We start from the raw sequence: 17,090 nt of genomic DNA, 5'->3' as shown, positions 1-17,090 counted from the left end.
AATGTGCGCATATCGCACAAGTGGTATACCTGTCGGTGTCTCACCTCAAAGCGTTGGCTCGAATGTAACATCAAATGTCTTGTGATCAAATTCCAATCCTACCATGAACAATACCGTATACGAGTGTATATATATGAAAGAATTTACATGGTTATTTTCATTTCGACTTTAATGAAGACATGATATGTTTACATTCTGCTGCATACGATCATATACCTGTAATGGGTAGTGCTTATTTATTTACAGGTACTTTGCCCATCAAGTGTTTTTTAGTATTCATTTCAGGTTTTATCAAAATAATGTAACATTTAGGAACAAAAATACAAAACAATAACCCAAAACTTGAGGCTAAAATAGCAAAGACTTCGACAGCAACGGTGTATTTCCCAGGAGAGCTGATGTAAACTGGTATAAAAGTGATCCAAACAGCACAAAAGATGAGCATGCTAAAGGTTATACACTGAGCCTCATTAAAGTTATCAGGTAATTTCCGAGCTAGAAACGCCAGCACAAAGCTCACTCCGGCCAGGAAAGCAATATATCCCGCCATAGAATAAAAGGCGCTCACAGAGCCCAGGTCACATTCCAGAATGATAATCTCTCTGTAATATTCTGTGTTTCTCATGGGAAATGGGTGTGATATAGTTAACCAGAGAGTACATATCAGGCACTGAACAGAGGTAAGGAGGAATACACTCCAACGCTGCTGAGCAGGCCCGAACAATTTGGCCATGTTGTTGTTTGGAAGAGTTGCCTTAAACGCCAGAATCACAAGGATTGTTTTAATCAAAATACAGGAAATACAGAGAACGAAAGCGATAGCGAATGCTGTGTGGCACAACATGCAAGCCCAGACTGAGGGCTCGCCAATGAAAGTCACTGAGCACAGAAAACACAGCGTTAATGCAAAGAGAAGCAGATAGCTGAGCTCAGAATTGTTGGCTTTAACAATAGGAGTGTCTCTGTGTGTGAAGAAGACAATGGCAATACTTATTGTGGTGCTCACTCCCACCAGAGCCAATGTCAGCAATACACCTCCCAGCATTTCGGTAAAGGAGAGGAACTCTATTTCCTTTGGTAGGCAACGATCTCTCTGCTGATTGGGCCAATATTGTTCAGGGCATTTAATGCAGTCTGTGGAATCTGGGAAAGGTACAATAATTCAGTAAGTATGGCATGAATATTACTAAAGGGAGTTTTCGAAAATCTCCTGTGGATCTCAACTCCTCAGCCTTCCTGGGCTCTTCCTCAGACTCACTGTACCAGTGCGCAACCTCGGCGTCCAGTTCCACCCCCAACTGTCCATCCTCCCCCACATTAGGTCCCTGATCAAAACAGATTGCTTCCACCTCTGCCATATTGCCCACTTCCGACCGTACCTTACCGAAATGCAGCCAAAATCCTCGTGCACGTGTTTGTCACTTCCAGGTTGGATTGCTCCAAAACACTTCTCCTGTCTCCCCAGCTCCACCATTCACAAGATCAGCTGATTCAAAACTCTGCCGCCCGCATATGGAGCCGGACCAATCTCCACATCTCACCAGTTGTGGCCCAGGTTCCACTCGCTCCCCATCACCGAACGGATCAACGTCAAGATCTCACTCTCATGTTCAAATCCATTCACTCCCTGGCAATTCCCTACACTTCCGACCCCCTCACTCCCAAATCGACTGGCACCAGCCTCCTGCTCAACGCCCACACCCACTGCCCCACCATTGGACGTTGTGCTTTCAGCTGCTACTCCCCTAAACTCTGGAACACTCTTCCTCAATCCTTCCACCTCAACCCCTCTCTCCCCTCTTTCGTGTTCGCCAGTGCTGACAGCTATCCACGCCCAGATCAGAGTCAGGCTCCGCCACAGTTAAGCGCTCTGAGACGCTACCCTGTGTGGAGGACAAATGGTTGTTGCAAATAGGAAGAGGAATTTTACACTCACCTGTGATTTTGCTGATTTCTCCCTCAGCACATTCTGTACAGTCAAAGCAACACACGGGTTGGCCTTTTCTGGCAACTTTTCTTGTTCCAGGAACACAGCTCTCACTGCAAACCGCACGTGGAACCTGAGTGTAGAAATGAACATTGTCGAATACTATAGTGCCAGCATACAGGTATTTAAAACAAATGTTCCGGAAGTTAACTAGTGCTAAAGGTTCCTGTAACTTTCTCCTCTTGGTGCCTTGTAATTGCCTGACACGCACTGATCTACCTGGACAGCCACACAGAGTCGACTCCAATCTTCGATTGGCTGCAATGTTGCCTTGGACGCAACTGAAACTCAAGTACACTCCATTTACCTCTCTCCAGGCAGTAAAATCAGTCATTGGTCATTAGACATCGGACGTGAGCACATTGCTAATTGGATAACGGTTCCAGAAACATCTCAGGTGCAGCACGATGAGGATTACTATGACAGCAACACATCACCAGAAGAGTAAAACTAACCTAAAATGTACAAATGCCTTCAGCTTCTACACCTTGACATTGAGCAGTACTTCCACCATTTTGAGATGCCCATCTTCAGGAGCAACGTGGCTCTCCCCATACCAATGAAGCTGGTACAATGTCCTTGACATGTAACCATGTGCTCCTCAACCCGGAATCCCAGCAGCTGTACTCCCAACTCGGTCTGTTCTTGATTACAAGAAATAGAAAAGACACACACGGGACATCTTCTTACATTGCTTAATGGTGGTAACTGATGTTAGGGGCCATTGGAAAGAGATGCCTACCATGAAGATTCCTCTGCCTCTCGGCCTGCTTTGCAGGTCAGTGTCGCGTCACGGGAATGGGGAGAGATAGTCGTGGAGACAGCTGATAATGTGGAGGTTTTAACACATGTCCAACTCATTAATTGCTCCTGGCGCTTGTTAATGAGTTAGAAAAAAAGCGCATTCCTTTTCATGCCCAAGAACTCCAAAGCCTAAAGGAGAACTCTGGACACATTTATCAACGATTTATCAGCTGTTTAATATTTGAAATTTCAATCCTATTTGTTTTGCGTAGAGTTCAGAAATGAGCGACAATAATTTAATAAATGCATGAGATACAAAATAAGATTACTGGTCACTTCGAGCTCTGGTATTCACAATGGCTGCCTTTCATGATCCCTATTAATTGTTTTTAACATTTTTAAAATTATATTATTTTAAAACCAGAATTAATCTAAACTGATAAGAAATATATACCATTTTTTGACAACTGCTCCACACAATAGCCTCCTCATCCAAAGTGAGTTCATGACCAGGAGAAGCAGAGCCATCGTAGAAGCCAATAACACGAATTTCAGCAGCGCCTCTCGAATTGATTCCCCAGTTTAACAAGTCGTACGTGGCCATTGGATCTCCATTTTCATCAAAATAAACCCTGTCGCCGGATGTCGTTGTGAAATTCACTGACTGTAGGTAATGAAGTAACTTTGCAAAAATATAAAATACATGGTTTATTGGTTATAATGTCATATCTCTCATCAAACTTTTGAAGATCTTTTTTCGAACCATATTTCTGAGTGATATCTTCTGATAGGCGAAGGTCAAGTTAAATGCTGTGTGAAACATGCAAATAATTTACAATTAAGCAATGTGGAAATTTGACAGGAAAGTAGATCTGTTGACTTATTAAACATTTCCTTACCTGCCATGGTTGAAGATTGGATACATGTGCACAGGTGTTGTTTATAAATGGTCCTTTTCCTTTCTCACACAAGATCATATTGTGAAGTGCATGAGCCACAGCGTACACTGCTTTATATACATTGTAGGAACTTCCATCCATAGATACCTCAGAATATGCATTGTGCAGAGCTGATAGTTTTTCTTGGCCGGTGCATTGTTGCAATGTAGATGCTGCAGTTATTTGGCTTGTGTTTCCTGACCAGAAAATACATTGGAACGCAGTTTCCCAAAACTCCTTCACTAAACTATTTCCGGGAAACCCAGAAGGATGAATTTGAAGCAGAAATTCTCGCAATCCTTTTACTTCGAACAAAGGAATTGAAGTGCCAATTGTCCCAGTGAGAAATCTTAAGGTCTCATCTGGAGAAATAATCTGTGCTGTTATCCAGGCCTCAGTTCCTATCCACTGAATTCCAGTGACGTTTTGTCGTATAATTTCTTTGAGTAATATCCGCATTTCCCCTGAGGCAGCAAAAGCCACGATCACTTTAGTTGTAGATGATTTCATTATATTTACAATTTTCCTTATCTTTTCAAGAGAATCAGTTCTATGAAATGATTCCGAGAAGGCAATGCAAATGCCAAGTTCCTGCGCAATGTCTACAAATGCCTGCATTCCAAAGTTACCGTAGTCATTGTTGCTTCTGATAGTCCCAATCCACGTCCATCCAAAATTTTTAACGATTTGAGCTAAAGCCTTGGACTGATGATAGTCACTGGGTATAGTTCTGTAAAACGTGGGATATTCTTTCCTATCACTGAGACAGGCACATGTGGAAAAGTAGCTGACCTGCAGTCGACAAAATAAGTGTAGGCAGATCATGAATTAGAATATAACTTTCATAATCTAAATACCTTGAATCAATAGCGACAAATATACCAGCTTGAGCATTCTTCAATCCAACCTTTCTGACCCGACCTCCTGGAGCCACTTTATTATCTTCCTTTCCTTGACTGCTTCATGGCCCAACTAAAGACCGTCCTCTTTGACCGTGTCTTCGGTCATCCTCCCAGCTCAACACACCCCTACCTGCCCTCCAACTCCTTTGATTCCAATCCCCAGCTTGAATCCACTGCCCAGCTCCTCAGGACATCCTCCCAATGTGCTATATAAATGCAATATGTTTTGTATTGTTGTTGTTTTTGCCTTAAATGAGGAAGCCATCATAGGTTTAGTAAGATATTCCCACACATTGTGTATTAATGAAGGTAAACATAACAGATTAGTTTGGATTATTTTGCATAACTAAAATATTGAATATATGTTATTATAATTTCAATGTGTAATATTTATTCCAGTTTTATTGTTTCTGTAAGATATTACATGTTTAGTTTTTCTAAATTGTAATTTACCAAGCATTAACCAGTAACTAATTATGTGAACTTACCATTGGAATTCTGAAAGGAGCTATTAATCTTGCCACTGCCATGGATTCCGAAGATCCGTAAGCACCAACTAGAGCTGGGATACTGGGAGATTCTTGACAGTCATCGCCGCTCTCTATTTCTTCTTCCTTTTGACCATTCATGAGACCCAGAGCTACCTTAGTAGTAATGGTGGGAGACCCACAGTCATCATAAATGGTATAGCCCAGTGTAACATTCGGGAGTATCGCACTGTTCTCGTTTATTTCCTCAATTGCAAAAATCATTGTGTTCACAAGGCGAAAGACTCTGAAATCAAAACTGGGTGATAAACAGATGAATTAGGTAATTGTTACATACAATTAATGTTAATACTGCTATTTTGTACAATGATGGGAAATGTCTGTCTGTTACACTCAAAATAAGGCTCGAAGATACTGCTCTCAAAAAGGGCCGTATGTAAATACAAGATGATGTTATATTCTACAACAAAACTGGCATAGATAACGAGTTGAAGGTGAACAGGTTGAAACATCAAATCAAAATACAGCATGGGGGAAAATGACTACTGTAGAGTTGTGGTTAATGAAAAGCAACATGGATCGAAGATCTTCTCACTATTGATATCTGGAAATTGGAAGTAATCTGAAACTACACTGGACTTTTATGAAGGAAATTTGTGATTTTATTAGTAGACTCAGCAGCGAGTTTACACACAGAATGTCCCACTAGGATAATATCCCTTCTCTTTTCGAATAGTGCTATGAAATCTTTAACATTCACCTGAAAACACTGGTGTGACATCGGTTTAACGTCTCTTCAGAAGGACGCTACCAGCAACAAAACAAGGATTCCCCAGCGCTGCATTAGTATTTCATATGGAGAATGCCTTATCAAGTACAAAGATCATAATATGATCTTAGAACTTTATAACTTCAGAGTGACAACATGGGGCTTGAATCACCTGGATCAAAATTAAGAGTAGCCCCCAAAGAGAAGCGAGTTTATTTCGATGTCCTGGCCAACAGGAGGACTGTAGCTCAGTGGTTAGAGCACTCGCTTTGCAAGCGAGAGACCTGAGTTCAATCCCAGGCAGGGCGAAACCTTGGGCAAGTTTACTTACTCCACACTCCTAATAATAATCCCTCCAAAAAAACAAAGCAATAATAAATTGGTCATTTTCAATCTACGACTGTTTGTGGGCCATTGCTGTGCTACCGCCCACAAACATACAGTCATTTCACTTTACAGTGTGTTCTGTGAAGCGCTTTGGGACGTCCTCCCGACGTGAAAAGCCTATATCAAATGCAAGGATTATTATTATTATAACAACCCACCAATAAAATTGGTCATTTAGTTCATGGCTTTAGCTCTGGGACATTGCTGTGAACAAATTGACCATCGCGTTTGCCCACACAACACAATCTGATCACTTTACAGTGTAGCCTGTAAAGTGCTTGGAAAGGTGTAACAGATGTGAAATGCGATGCAGCAAATTGTCACAATTGAACCAGTCTGACAGGACAGCAAATTGATGCTAAGAAAGGAAACTGAATTAGGGTGAGTTATTTTGTGAGGAATTAGTGGAAATTATAATATCTGGTAAAATCATTATATGGTGCAATATTTTGTGATCACAATTCACTCCTGTGATTTGAATTCAGTTTTCGAAATCCCATCATGAGGGATCTGGGAGGATTGCTCTACAAACAGCAGTATTGGGGTTAGTGAAAGTGACTTGCTCTATCAAAGAGCCGGCACAGACTCAATGGGCCGAATGGCCTCCTTCTGTGCCGTAACATTCTATGAAACTATGAATCTAAAACAGACCATCTTTCATCATATTACAGAGCTCACCTTCTGCATTTTGTTTCTTCGGGTGCAGTAAAAAAAGAATTAATTTGATTAAATCGACCAGCGTGTATATTAAAAATCCCTCCAAGAACAATATCTCCACCTATCGATATTTGGGGTAAATTAAACGTTCCTTGTAGTTTGCAGGTCTCTTCATTTGATTCCCACATAGAACTAGCAAAGAGTAAGCACAAAAATAGACGGTACATTGTAATGCGTTTCGGAAACAGGTGCTGATTGTCTCTCTATTTGAATCCTGGCTGTTAATTGCGCAGATATATATAGTATATTCTCTTTGCAATGATTTGTGGTTCAATTTACTCATTCAAACAGATTTAACAATGCAAACCACAGGTACATCGTGATAATCCCAGTGGATAAGAATCTCCTCACCTTGGAAATGGAAACAGGACGCTGGAGACCACATGGACTTGTTTATGTCTTTCAAATAACTCCATGCAAATCGATCAATATCACCAGCACTATTTTTCCTTTAGCATAGGAACCTGCTGACTAACAACAACACCAACAACAATTTACATTTGTTGGAGCTTTTCACGTCAGGAGGAGGACCCAAGGTGCTGGCAAGCAGCTAATGTATTTTTTGTACCATGTTAAAAATTTCCATTCTTTTCATTTGTTTGCCTTAACTATAGATATATATAATATCCAGACTAAAGATAATACACACAATATATATATCTGTATTAGTAATCAGAAAAATAAATAATTAATAAGAATGTGATGTCAGTCGTGCCAATGAAATGCGAACTGGTAGAAATTGGGTAGGAAGGTTGGCTTTCTTTGCAGAGAATTCCCAGAATATGAAAAAATGCTACTACAAAGCATATTGAATCTCATCAGACAGTAGCAAACCTTAAGTAATACTATACTTTGTTATGTGCAGTCCTGTAGCTCAGTGGTTAGAGCACTCCCCTCGCAGACGAGAGACCTGGGTTAGATTCCCGGCAGGGCGAAATGTTGGGCAAGTTTCCTTACTCCACACGCCACCATTTGCCTCGCAGTAAATAGGAACCCAGTTGTTAGTGGATTGGCGGATCGTTTTTCCAGAGATAATAATTCCTTTTAAAATAAATCGGTAACTTCAATCCATGACTGTTCGTGGGACACTGCTGTGCACAATTCACTGCCGTATTTCGCTGGGGGTGGGGGTGGATGGCGGGGGGTGGGGGTAAGCGGGGTTTGGAACTGAACTGGCTCCAAGCTGACCTATTTGCCAACAGAATATCAGAATCAAGCCTCTGCGTCTGGGATAAGGTACGGTAAGAGGTGGGCAATGTGGTGGAGGTGGAGGAAGGCTGTCCTGGTCAGGGACCGGATGTGGGTAAGGAAGAATAGCTATGTGTCGAACCTGATGCCGAGGTTGCGCACTGGTTCGGTAAGTTTGAGGGATAGGCCAGGAAAGTTGAGGAGGTCAGAGCCACAGGATAGAAGACGTTGATGGAAGCCAATGAGTATGGCTTCCGTCTTGTCAACATTTTGTTGTTGGAAGTTTTTGCTCACCCAGGCCTTACCTTACAAGCCAAGAGAACATTGGCAGACCTGGATTCTCAGCTGGAAGAGGAGAAGTAGATTTGTGTAGGTAAGACTCGAACTAGTGCGATCTGAATGAGGTGGATGAAGGAGGAGCGGCAATGGATGAGGATGGAGTGGTCAACTCTGTGAATGCGGTGTAGAGGTCCAGAGGACGGGGAGACAGACGCAGCCCTGATCACAGAGAGAGGGTGCTGTCATGTGGAAACCCATCACCATGCTGAACAGTATCCAAACAAACAGGACTTGACAAGTGCTGTCTCTGTGCTAAGAGTAGAATGGAAGTCAGGCTGGAGGGACTTGAAGAGGGAGTGGAGGTTGAGGTGAGAGCAAAGCTGGTTAGCGTCAACACGTTCCAGAGCTTTGGAAAGGAAGACCAGGTTGGAAATGGTTCGGTAGATTGCGAGGTTGGAGGGGTCAAGGGTGGGATTTTTGAGGAGGAAGAAGTGACTTGGGATGTCTGCCTGACTTGAAAGGCGCTATACGAATGTAATTTGTTGTTGTTGCCGAAGGGACCAGAGCGGAGGAGGATGGAGCCAAGCAAATATTTCATTGGTGACACAAAGAAGTATAGAACCACCTTCCACTTGGCATGAGAGGTGAGGATGGAGGCAGCTTGGGGGTTATTGGAGTAGGTGATGGATGGAGAGTGGGTGATGGGGAAGTTGGGGTGTTTGCTTTGGGACAACCATCACTTAGAGCCACGGTGGGCCTCACAGGGGATGCCCAAGCTGGAGCAGAGGGAGGCAGTGATGGGATCCAGGAGAGAGATAAGGTGAGGAGGGAGGTGGGAAAGTAAGATTGATACAGGCGTAGCGGAGTGTGGGGTGTAGAAGGGGCAGAAATGTGAATGGGGCAGGGGGGTGGCAGACAGCAATACCAATGCCAAGCTATGTGGTTTTAACTGGTTAGAGACCAGCAGTTACCGCAATGTACACTCTGCTGTCCCCAAGCCTTGGCTCTGGCCAAATTGCATCTGTAAGCAAGGTCAGCGGATGCTTCCCTCCAGACAGAGAGCGCTCATTGCATTCCAACAATCTTTTCTCTAGTATTTCCAGTGTATGTGGATATATACCAATCTCAGTTTGGTTTGGATATTGTTCAGGATGGTGATGGGTTTCCACATGTGCACCAAAAAGGTTGAGTTTGACTTGCCTTGTGGATAAAGGTACTGGGACCGTGAGGTGGGGACCCCGGGTACCCCCCCCCACCGACTCCCACAATGGAGCTGCAAAATCTCATCGCTCCACAAGGGGCGTTGTTATGCATTGCATTGTGGGTATTGCTTCCTTTTTTCGGGTGTAATTGGGAGACGCTATACATGGAATATAATTGTGTCTCCAAACGGTGTGAACATATGTGAGTGGTCTCCGGATACCAAACGGGGAAGGCAATGCTGTCTAACACGGTGTATACAATGCACACACACACTGGTATGTAATGCACACGTGGACATTTGCTCTGTCATTGAGGAGCATCCTGCCAATGTGCGCATATCGCACAAGTTGTATATCTGTCGGTGTCTCACCTCAAAGCGTTGGCTCGAATGTAACATTAAATGTCGTGTGATCAAACTCCAGTTATTTTATTATTTTGGAAATCCTACCATGAACAATACCGTATACGAGTGTATATATATGAAACAATTTACATGGTTATTTTCATTTTGCATTTAATGAAGACATGATATGTTTACATTCTGCTGCACACGATCATATATCCGTGATGGGCAGTGCTTATTCAGTTGCAGGTACTTTGCCCATCAAGTGTTTTTTAGTATTCATTTCAGGTTTTATCAAAATAATGTAACATTTAGGAACAAAAATACAAAACAATAACCCAAAACTCGAGGCTAAAATAGCAAAGACTTCGACAGCAACGGTGTATTTCCCAGGAGAGCTGATGTAAACTGGTATAAAAGTGATCCAAACAGCACAAAAGATGAGCATGCTAAAGGTTATACATTGAGCCTCATTAAAGTTATCAGGTAATTTCCGAGCTAGAAACGCCAGCACAAAGCTCACTCCGGCCAGGAAAGCAATATATCCCGCCATAGAATAAAAGGCGCTCACAGAGCCCAGGTCACATTCCAGAATGATAATCTCTCTGTAATATTCTGTGTTTCTCATGGGAAATGGGTGTGATATAGTTAACCAGAGAGTACATATCAGGCACTGAACAGAGGTAAGGAGGAATACACTCCAACGCTGCTGAGCAGGCCCGAACAATTTGGCCATGTTGTTGTTTGGAAGAGTTGCCTTAAACGCCAGAATCACAAGGATTGTTTTAATCAAAATACAGGAAATACAGAGAACGAAAGCGATAGCGAATGCTGTGTGGCACAACATGCAAGCCCAGACTGAGGGCTCGCCAATGAAAGTCACTGAGCACAGAAAACACAGCGTTAATGCAAAGAGAAGCAGATAGCTGAGCTCAGAATTGTTGGCTTTAACAATAGGAGTGTCTCTGTGTGTGAAGAAGACAATGGCAATACTTATTGTGGTGCTCACTCCCACCAGAGCCAATGTCAGCAATACACCTCCCAGCATTTCGGTAAAGGAGAGGAACTCTATTTCCTTTGGTAGGCAACGATCTCTCTGCTGATTGGGCCAATATTGTTCAGGGCATTTAATGCAGTCTGTGGAATCTGGGAAAGGTACGATAATTCAGTAAGTATGGCATGAATATTACTAAAGGGAGTTTTTGAAAGAGAAGCGTTAAATAGGAAGAGGAATTTTACACTCACCTATGATGTTGCTGATTTCTCCCTCAGCACATTCTGTACAGTCAAAGCAACACACGGGTTGGCTTTTTCTGGAAACTTTTCTTGTTCCAGGAATACAGCTCTCACTGCAAACCGCACGTGGGATCTCAGAATAAAAATAAAACTTGTCAAATAAAATGATGCAGGTGAATTAATCAGTAATGACTTTATAAATGCATGTTTCTGAAAAGAAGCCAAATAAACTAATTAGAAATATAAATATGAATTGTCCCAAAGCTGTCTAATTCTGCACCAAAACTCTGAAACTCTCCCTCCGTACCTCATTCTTATCCTGTCACTCGGTCTTAAGTTAAATCTCACAACCTACCACACCGACAATCACCTCCCCTCTCCCTCATTATCCAACTCAGCTCGGCCACTGTAAAGCACTCTAAGTCACAAAAGTATGTGAAGAGCATGTTATCAATGCAATTTGCTATAATATTTTATAATCATAAAATAAGAATACTTGATTTAATACAGTGCCTTATCACGTTGTTGAGACATCTCAAAGCGCTTCACAGAACATTCTGTAAAGTGAATTGACTGTATATTTTGTAGGCGAAACGCAACAGCCAATTGTGCACAGCAGCGTCCCAAAAACAGTCTTGGATTGATTGACCAAATTAATATTTTTTTTGAAGGAACTATTATCCCTGGAAGAGTGATGCACCAATCGACTAACAAACTGATTCTTTTTAAGTATTGTTTGACATTCTCCTTCATGGTAATTGTTTATTTTCTAAAGCAAATAGAAAACTACCTCAGTTTGACCATTGCTCCACACGATAGCCTCCTCATTCACCGTAAGCTCCCGGGTTGGAGATGCGGAACCATCGTAGAAGCCAATTACACGAGTTTCAGCAACGCCTTTCAAATTCTTTTGCCAGTTTATCAAGTCATACTTGGCCACAGGGTCACCGTTTTCATCAAAATAAATTCTGTCACCGGATTTAGATGTAAAATTTACTGACTGTAGGTAATGGAGAATCTGTACAACAATATCAAAGAATATGATCAAATGTAAGGCAGCATTGAGGAATCATAACGTCACATTACATGAACGATAATGTTTATTATATGAGATGGTTAGTAACTTAACAATCGTCAGTAGGTTGACATAATTCAAAAATTACACAAAATATTGGTTACCAATACAGATATGTTTTATGTACGAATGCTTCCTTACCTGCCATGGCTGAAAATTTGATGTGTGTGCACAGGTGTTGTTCATAAATGGTCCTTTTCCTCTCTCACACAAAAGCAGATTGTGAAGTGCATGAGCTAAAGCGTACACCGCTTTGTATACGTTGTAGGAAATTCCATCCATAGTTACATCAGAATATCCATTGTGTATTTCTGTTACATCTTCTTTGCCGGTGCATTGCTGCAATGTGGATGTTGTGTTTGTTTGGCTTGTGTTTCCTGACCAGAAACTACATTGGAACGCAGTTTCCCAAAACTCCTTTACTAAACTATTTCCGGGAAACTTAGACGGATGAATTTTCAGAAGGAATTCCTGCAATCCCTTTACTTCTGCTGAAGGAATCGCTGGGCCAATTGCTCCAATAAGAAATCTCGCACTTTCATTTGGGGCAATAAGTTGGGCTGTTATCCAGGCTTCAGTTCCCACCCACTGTATTCCAGTGAGGTTTTGTCGTATTACTTCTTTGAGTAATAACTGCATTTCCCTCGGGGCAGCAAAAGCCACCACAACTTTTGTGGTCGATAACTTAATTATATTTACAATTTTTTTTATCTTTTCAAGTGGATCTGTTCTATAAAATGATTCCGAGAAGGCAATGCAAATGCCAAGTTCCTGCGCAATGTCTACAAATGCCTGCATTCCAAAGTTACCATAGTCATTGTTGCTTCTGATAGTCCCAATCCACGTCCATCCAAACTTCTTAATGATTTGAGCTAAAGCCTTGGACTGATGGTAGTCACTGGGTATGGTTCTGTAAAACGTGGGAAATTCATTTTTGTCACTGAGACAGACGCATGTGGAAAAGTAACTGACCTGCAGTTGATAATAGATTTAGACAGAAAACAGTCAGATCTAAATAATAACATGTTATTTTACATACATTTGATGAGTATCATAGTTTCCAAACTTAACCATTCCAGCATAGTTAGTCATGAACTAAGGCTTCCTTAAATAAGAAGCCGTCATGTTTTTGTGGGGGGGTGGGGTGGGGGGGGCTGAGGCGCGGTCGGTTGGGATGTTTGTGACCCAACAATGTGTAAGTAAATTTGGAAGAAGGGACAATTTCCATTTGGTACTTTTTCAAATATAGCAGACATGAATACTTATATTAGATATTTAGTCCACAATATTCGTGGTTTAAATGTTTGTGAAATGTTAAATATTTATTTTCTGTTCAGAGAGTAACTGACTTCGCACCAATATGAATGTGATAACGTACCATTGGGATTCTGAATGGACCAATTGACCTTGCAACAGCTATGGACTCCGAGGATCCATCACCACCAACAAGAGCTGGGACATTAGGAGGCCCTTCACAGTTATGGTCATCCTCTGTTGCTCCTTGACCGTTCACAAGGCTCAGTGCTACTTTAGTGGCAATATTGGAAGATCCGCAGTCATCATAAATCTTATATCCCAGAGTAATATCAGGAAGCAGTGCTGGGTTCTGGTTTATTTCCTCTATTGCAAACATCATCGTATTGACCAGACGGAAGGCTCTAAAATCCAAACTGCATGAGAAATCCACCATTAATGTTGCAGTTATATCAGAGTCCTGTATATTGCATGTCAGCTTCAGCGAGGTGCTTTTTGAATAGAATGGGCCTGTGAGACCACAATCATTACACTTTTTAGTACATCTTGTTAAGAACTTGGAGACGTCATCTCGAGGTGAAAGGCACTGTTTTAATGTAAGTAATATTACTTTTCATTGGGCCAAATGCATTCAATAATAACAATAATAAATCTGGCATTTGACATAAAGAACACGCCTGTGACATAAAGAATGTCTGAAAGAATCTGTTTACAATTTAGGTGACATCGGGGCATCTCAATTTTTTTTCAAATATTGCCAGGAAATCTTTCATGTCCAACTGAGCAAGCAGACTGGGTGTAGGGTTAACATCGTATCCCCCCAGCAATGGTGGTGGGTGGGGGAGTAGTTAGCACACTAAGCCATTGTTAAGTGCTTCAAGACACTAAACAGCCTGAAATATGGATATTTCGGATAGAGTGAACTTCGCATGGAGCCTAGAATCCTTTCCCAACACACAACAGCAACCACATCAAAATTACATTTTTATAGCGCCTTTCACATCAGTAGGATGTCCCAAGTCCTCCCAAAGTGAGTGAGCAATGAGCAGTGAACAGTAAGCAATGAGCAGCCCATATATAGCCTGTACAACACAAATATTCTCGGTAATGCAAGTTCCTCTTGTTTTAGTTGATAAGAACATGATAATAAACCTATGAGGCCAGTGAATTTTTTTTCTAATATATGAAACAGAAAACTGTCCATGTAATTATTTGCTAAATCTTTTTTGGCTTGCAGTTTAAATAAATGTGTAATTTTCCAGCCAACAAACAGTGTGTATAAATCATAGAATCATAGAAACATGCAGCACAGAAGGAGGCTCTGAAAAGAGAAATCAACTCAATCCCACTGGCCTGCTTTCTCTCCATAGCCCTGCAATCCTGTCCTCCCCAAATACCCATCTATTTCTCTCTTAAAAGTTGTTATTGAATCGGCTTCCACTACCCTTTCAGGTAATGCATTCCAGATCCCAACAACTCACTGGTGAAAACATTTTTCCTAACCTCTCCTCTGTTTCTTTTAACAACTATCTTAAATCGGTGTCCTTGGGTTACAATGGAAACAGTTTTTCCCGGTTCAACCTACCAAATCCTCATGATCTTGAAATCCTCTATTAAATCCCCTCTTAATCTTCTCTGCTCTGGGGAGAATAATCCTAGTTTCGCTAATCTCTCCTCATAACTAAGGTCCTTCATTCCTGGTACCATCCTGGTAAACCTCCTTTGCATCCTCTCCAATGCCCGAACATCTTTTCTAAAGTGCGGTGCCAGAACTGAACACAGTCTCCAACTGAGGCCTAACAGCATTTTATAAATATTCAACATAACCTCCTGACGTTTGAATTCTATGCCCCTATTTATAAACCCTGTAACCCGTATGCTTTTTTTAACAGCTGTATCTACCTGTCCTGCCACCTTCAGAGATCTGCTCATGTGGACCCCCAGGTCTCTCTGTTCATTTGCCCCCTTTAAGATAGTACCATCAGCTTACATTGCCTCCTCATTCCTACCAGAATGCAACACTTTGCATTTCTCCACATTAAATTTCATCTGCCATTTTTCTGCCCATTTTACCAATCTGTCTAAGTTCTCCTGTAGTCTGGTACTATCCTCCTCACCATTAACTGCTTTTCCTAGCTTAGTGCCATCTGCAAATTTGGAAATTGTGCTCCCGATATCCAGGTCCAGATCATTGATATAGATCAGAAAGAGCAGTGGTCCCAATACCAACCCCTGAGGGACACCACTACACACCTCCCTCCAGTCAGAAAAGCAACCGTTTAACTACCACTCTCTGCTTTCTGTCTCCCAGCCAGTTCTCGATCCATGTTGCCACAGTCTCTTTAACACCGTGGGCTTCTATTTTGTTTATAAGTCTCTTATGTGGCACTTTGTCAAATGCCTTTTGAAAACTTAGATAAACTACATCGACTGCACTACCTTGATCCACTCTCTCAGTCACTTCATAAAAAAATTTGATTAGGTTTGTCAAACACGATCTGCCTCTAACAAATCTGTGTTGACTGTTCTTTATCAAACCATATTTTTCCAAGTGAAAATTTACATTGTCCCGAATTATAGTCTCCAGAAGTTTCCCTACTACTGACATTAGGCTGATTGGCTGTAGCTCTCAGGTTTATCCTTCTGCCTCTTTTTGTACAGGGGAGTAACATTTGCAACTCTCCAGTCCTCTGGCACCACTCCAGTGTCCAAAGATTATTGAAAAATTGTGGCCAGAGCTCCGCTATTTCCACCCTTGCTTCCCTCGTAACCTGGGATGCATCCCATCCGGACCAGGTGACTTATCTATGTTGAGCACCGACAGCCTTTTTAGTACCTCCTCTTTGTTGATTTTTATCATATCCAATTTCTGTACACACGCCTGTGATTTGGGGCATTGGTTACATCATCTTCTTTTGTGAAGACAGTTGCAAAGTAATTATTTAGTACATCAGCCAATGCCCTCTGCCTCAACAAGACGATCTCCACTTGGGTCCCTAATTGTTGAACACTTATATTTTGTAATAATAGATCACTCACACACGAATGGGGTTCAATTTTATTAAATGTACAATTTCCATTAAAATAGACCCATGAGGGTTTATCACCTGCACTTTCATTAAAGTCTGATCATACAATGGTCCCTAACATTACTGAGCTCACCTTTTGCATTTTGTTTCTTCTGGAGCAGTAAGGAACGTATTCATTTGTTCAAAGCGATCAACGTGTACATTGAAGATACCTCCTAGAACGATATCGCCATCTTTGGATATTTCCGATAGATTGAACTTGCCTTGGAGCCTGCAATGCTTTCCCTGGGATCCCCAAACACAACAAGCAATGAGCAGCCACACATATGGGCTGAACATCACAGAGCTTCTCGGTAACCGCTGCTGATCCCTTGTCAGCATGAAACTGTGCTGTGTATTGTACGTGGGGTTGAATCTGTTTGTATATATAGTGTATCAAACAGTAATCACTTGTGGGATTAGCTCCTTTTCTGATCCCAAATATAAAGTGTAAATACATTGTGAGAATCCCAGGGGCAATAACGGACCTGAGTATGGAAACAGTAACTAAT

At 41.7% G+C, this 17,090-nt stretch overlaps 2 protein-coding genes across 2 annotated transcripts; both read right to left on the bottom strand.

Annotated features, from left to right (window-relative positions):
• Window positions 1–232: 232 nt before the first annotated feature.
• LOC103172109 (extracellular calcium-sensing receptor-like) lies at window positions 233–5,341 on the bottom strand. Its single transcript, XM_042339171.1, has 5 exons — window positions 5,060–5,341; window positions 3,631–4,461; window positions 3,186–3,413; window positions 1,937–2,060; window positions 233–1,143 (listed from the first exon to the last, which is right to left on the bottom strand). Exons 1-5 carry the CDS (start codon window positions 5,321–5,323, stop codon window positions 233–235), a joined length of 2,358 nt encoding a protein of 785 aa, XP_042195105.1. The 5' UTR covers window positions 5,324–5,341.
• A 4,839-nt stretch (window positions 5,342–10,180) lies between these two features.
• Window positions 10,181–15,106, bottom strand: LOC103172108 (extracellular calcium-sensing receptor-like). Its single transcript, XM_042339204.1, has 6 exons — window positions 15,096–15,106; window positions 13,635–13,926; window positions 12,398–13,228; window positions 11,972–12,199; window positions 11,191–11,314; window positions 10,181–11,091 (listed from the first exon to the last, which is right to left on the bottom strand). Exons 1-6 carry the CDS (start codon window positions 15,104–15,106, stop codon window positions 10,181–10,183), a joined length of 2,397 nt encoding a protein of 798 aa, XP_042195138.1.
• Window positions 15,107–17,090: the final 1,984 nt, after the last annotated feature.

Source organism: Callorhinchus milii, unplaced genomic scaffold, assembly GCF_018977255.1.
Source record: "Callorhinchus milii isolate IMCB2004 unplaced genomic scaffold, IMCB_Cmil_1.0 Scaffold11, whole genome shotgun sequence".
NCBI lineage: Eukaryota > Metazoa > Chordata > Chondrichthyes > Chimaeriformes > Callorhinchidae > Callorhinchus > Callorhinchus milii.
The sequence above is the reverse complement of the archived record's forward strand: the minus strand, read 5'-3'. Positions and strand labels throughout refer to the sequence as shown.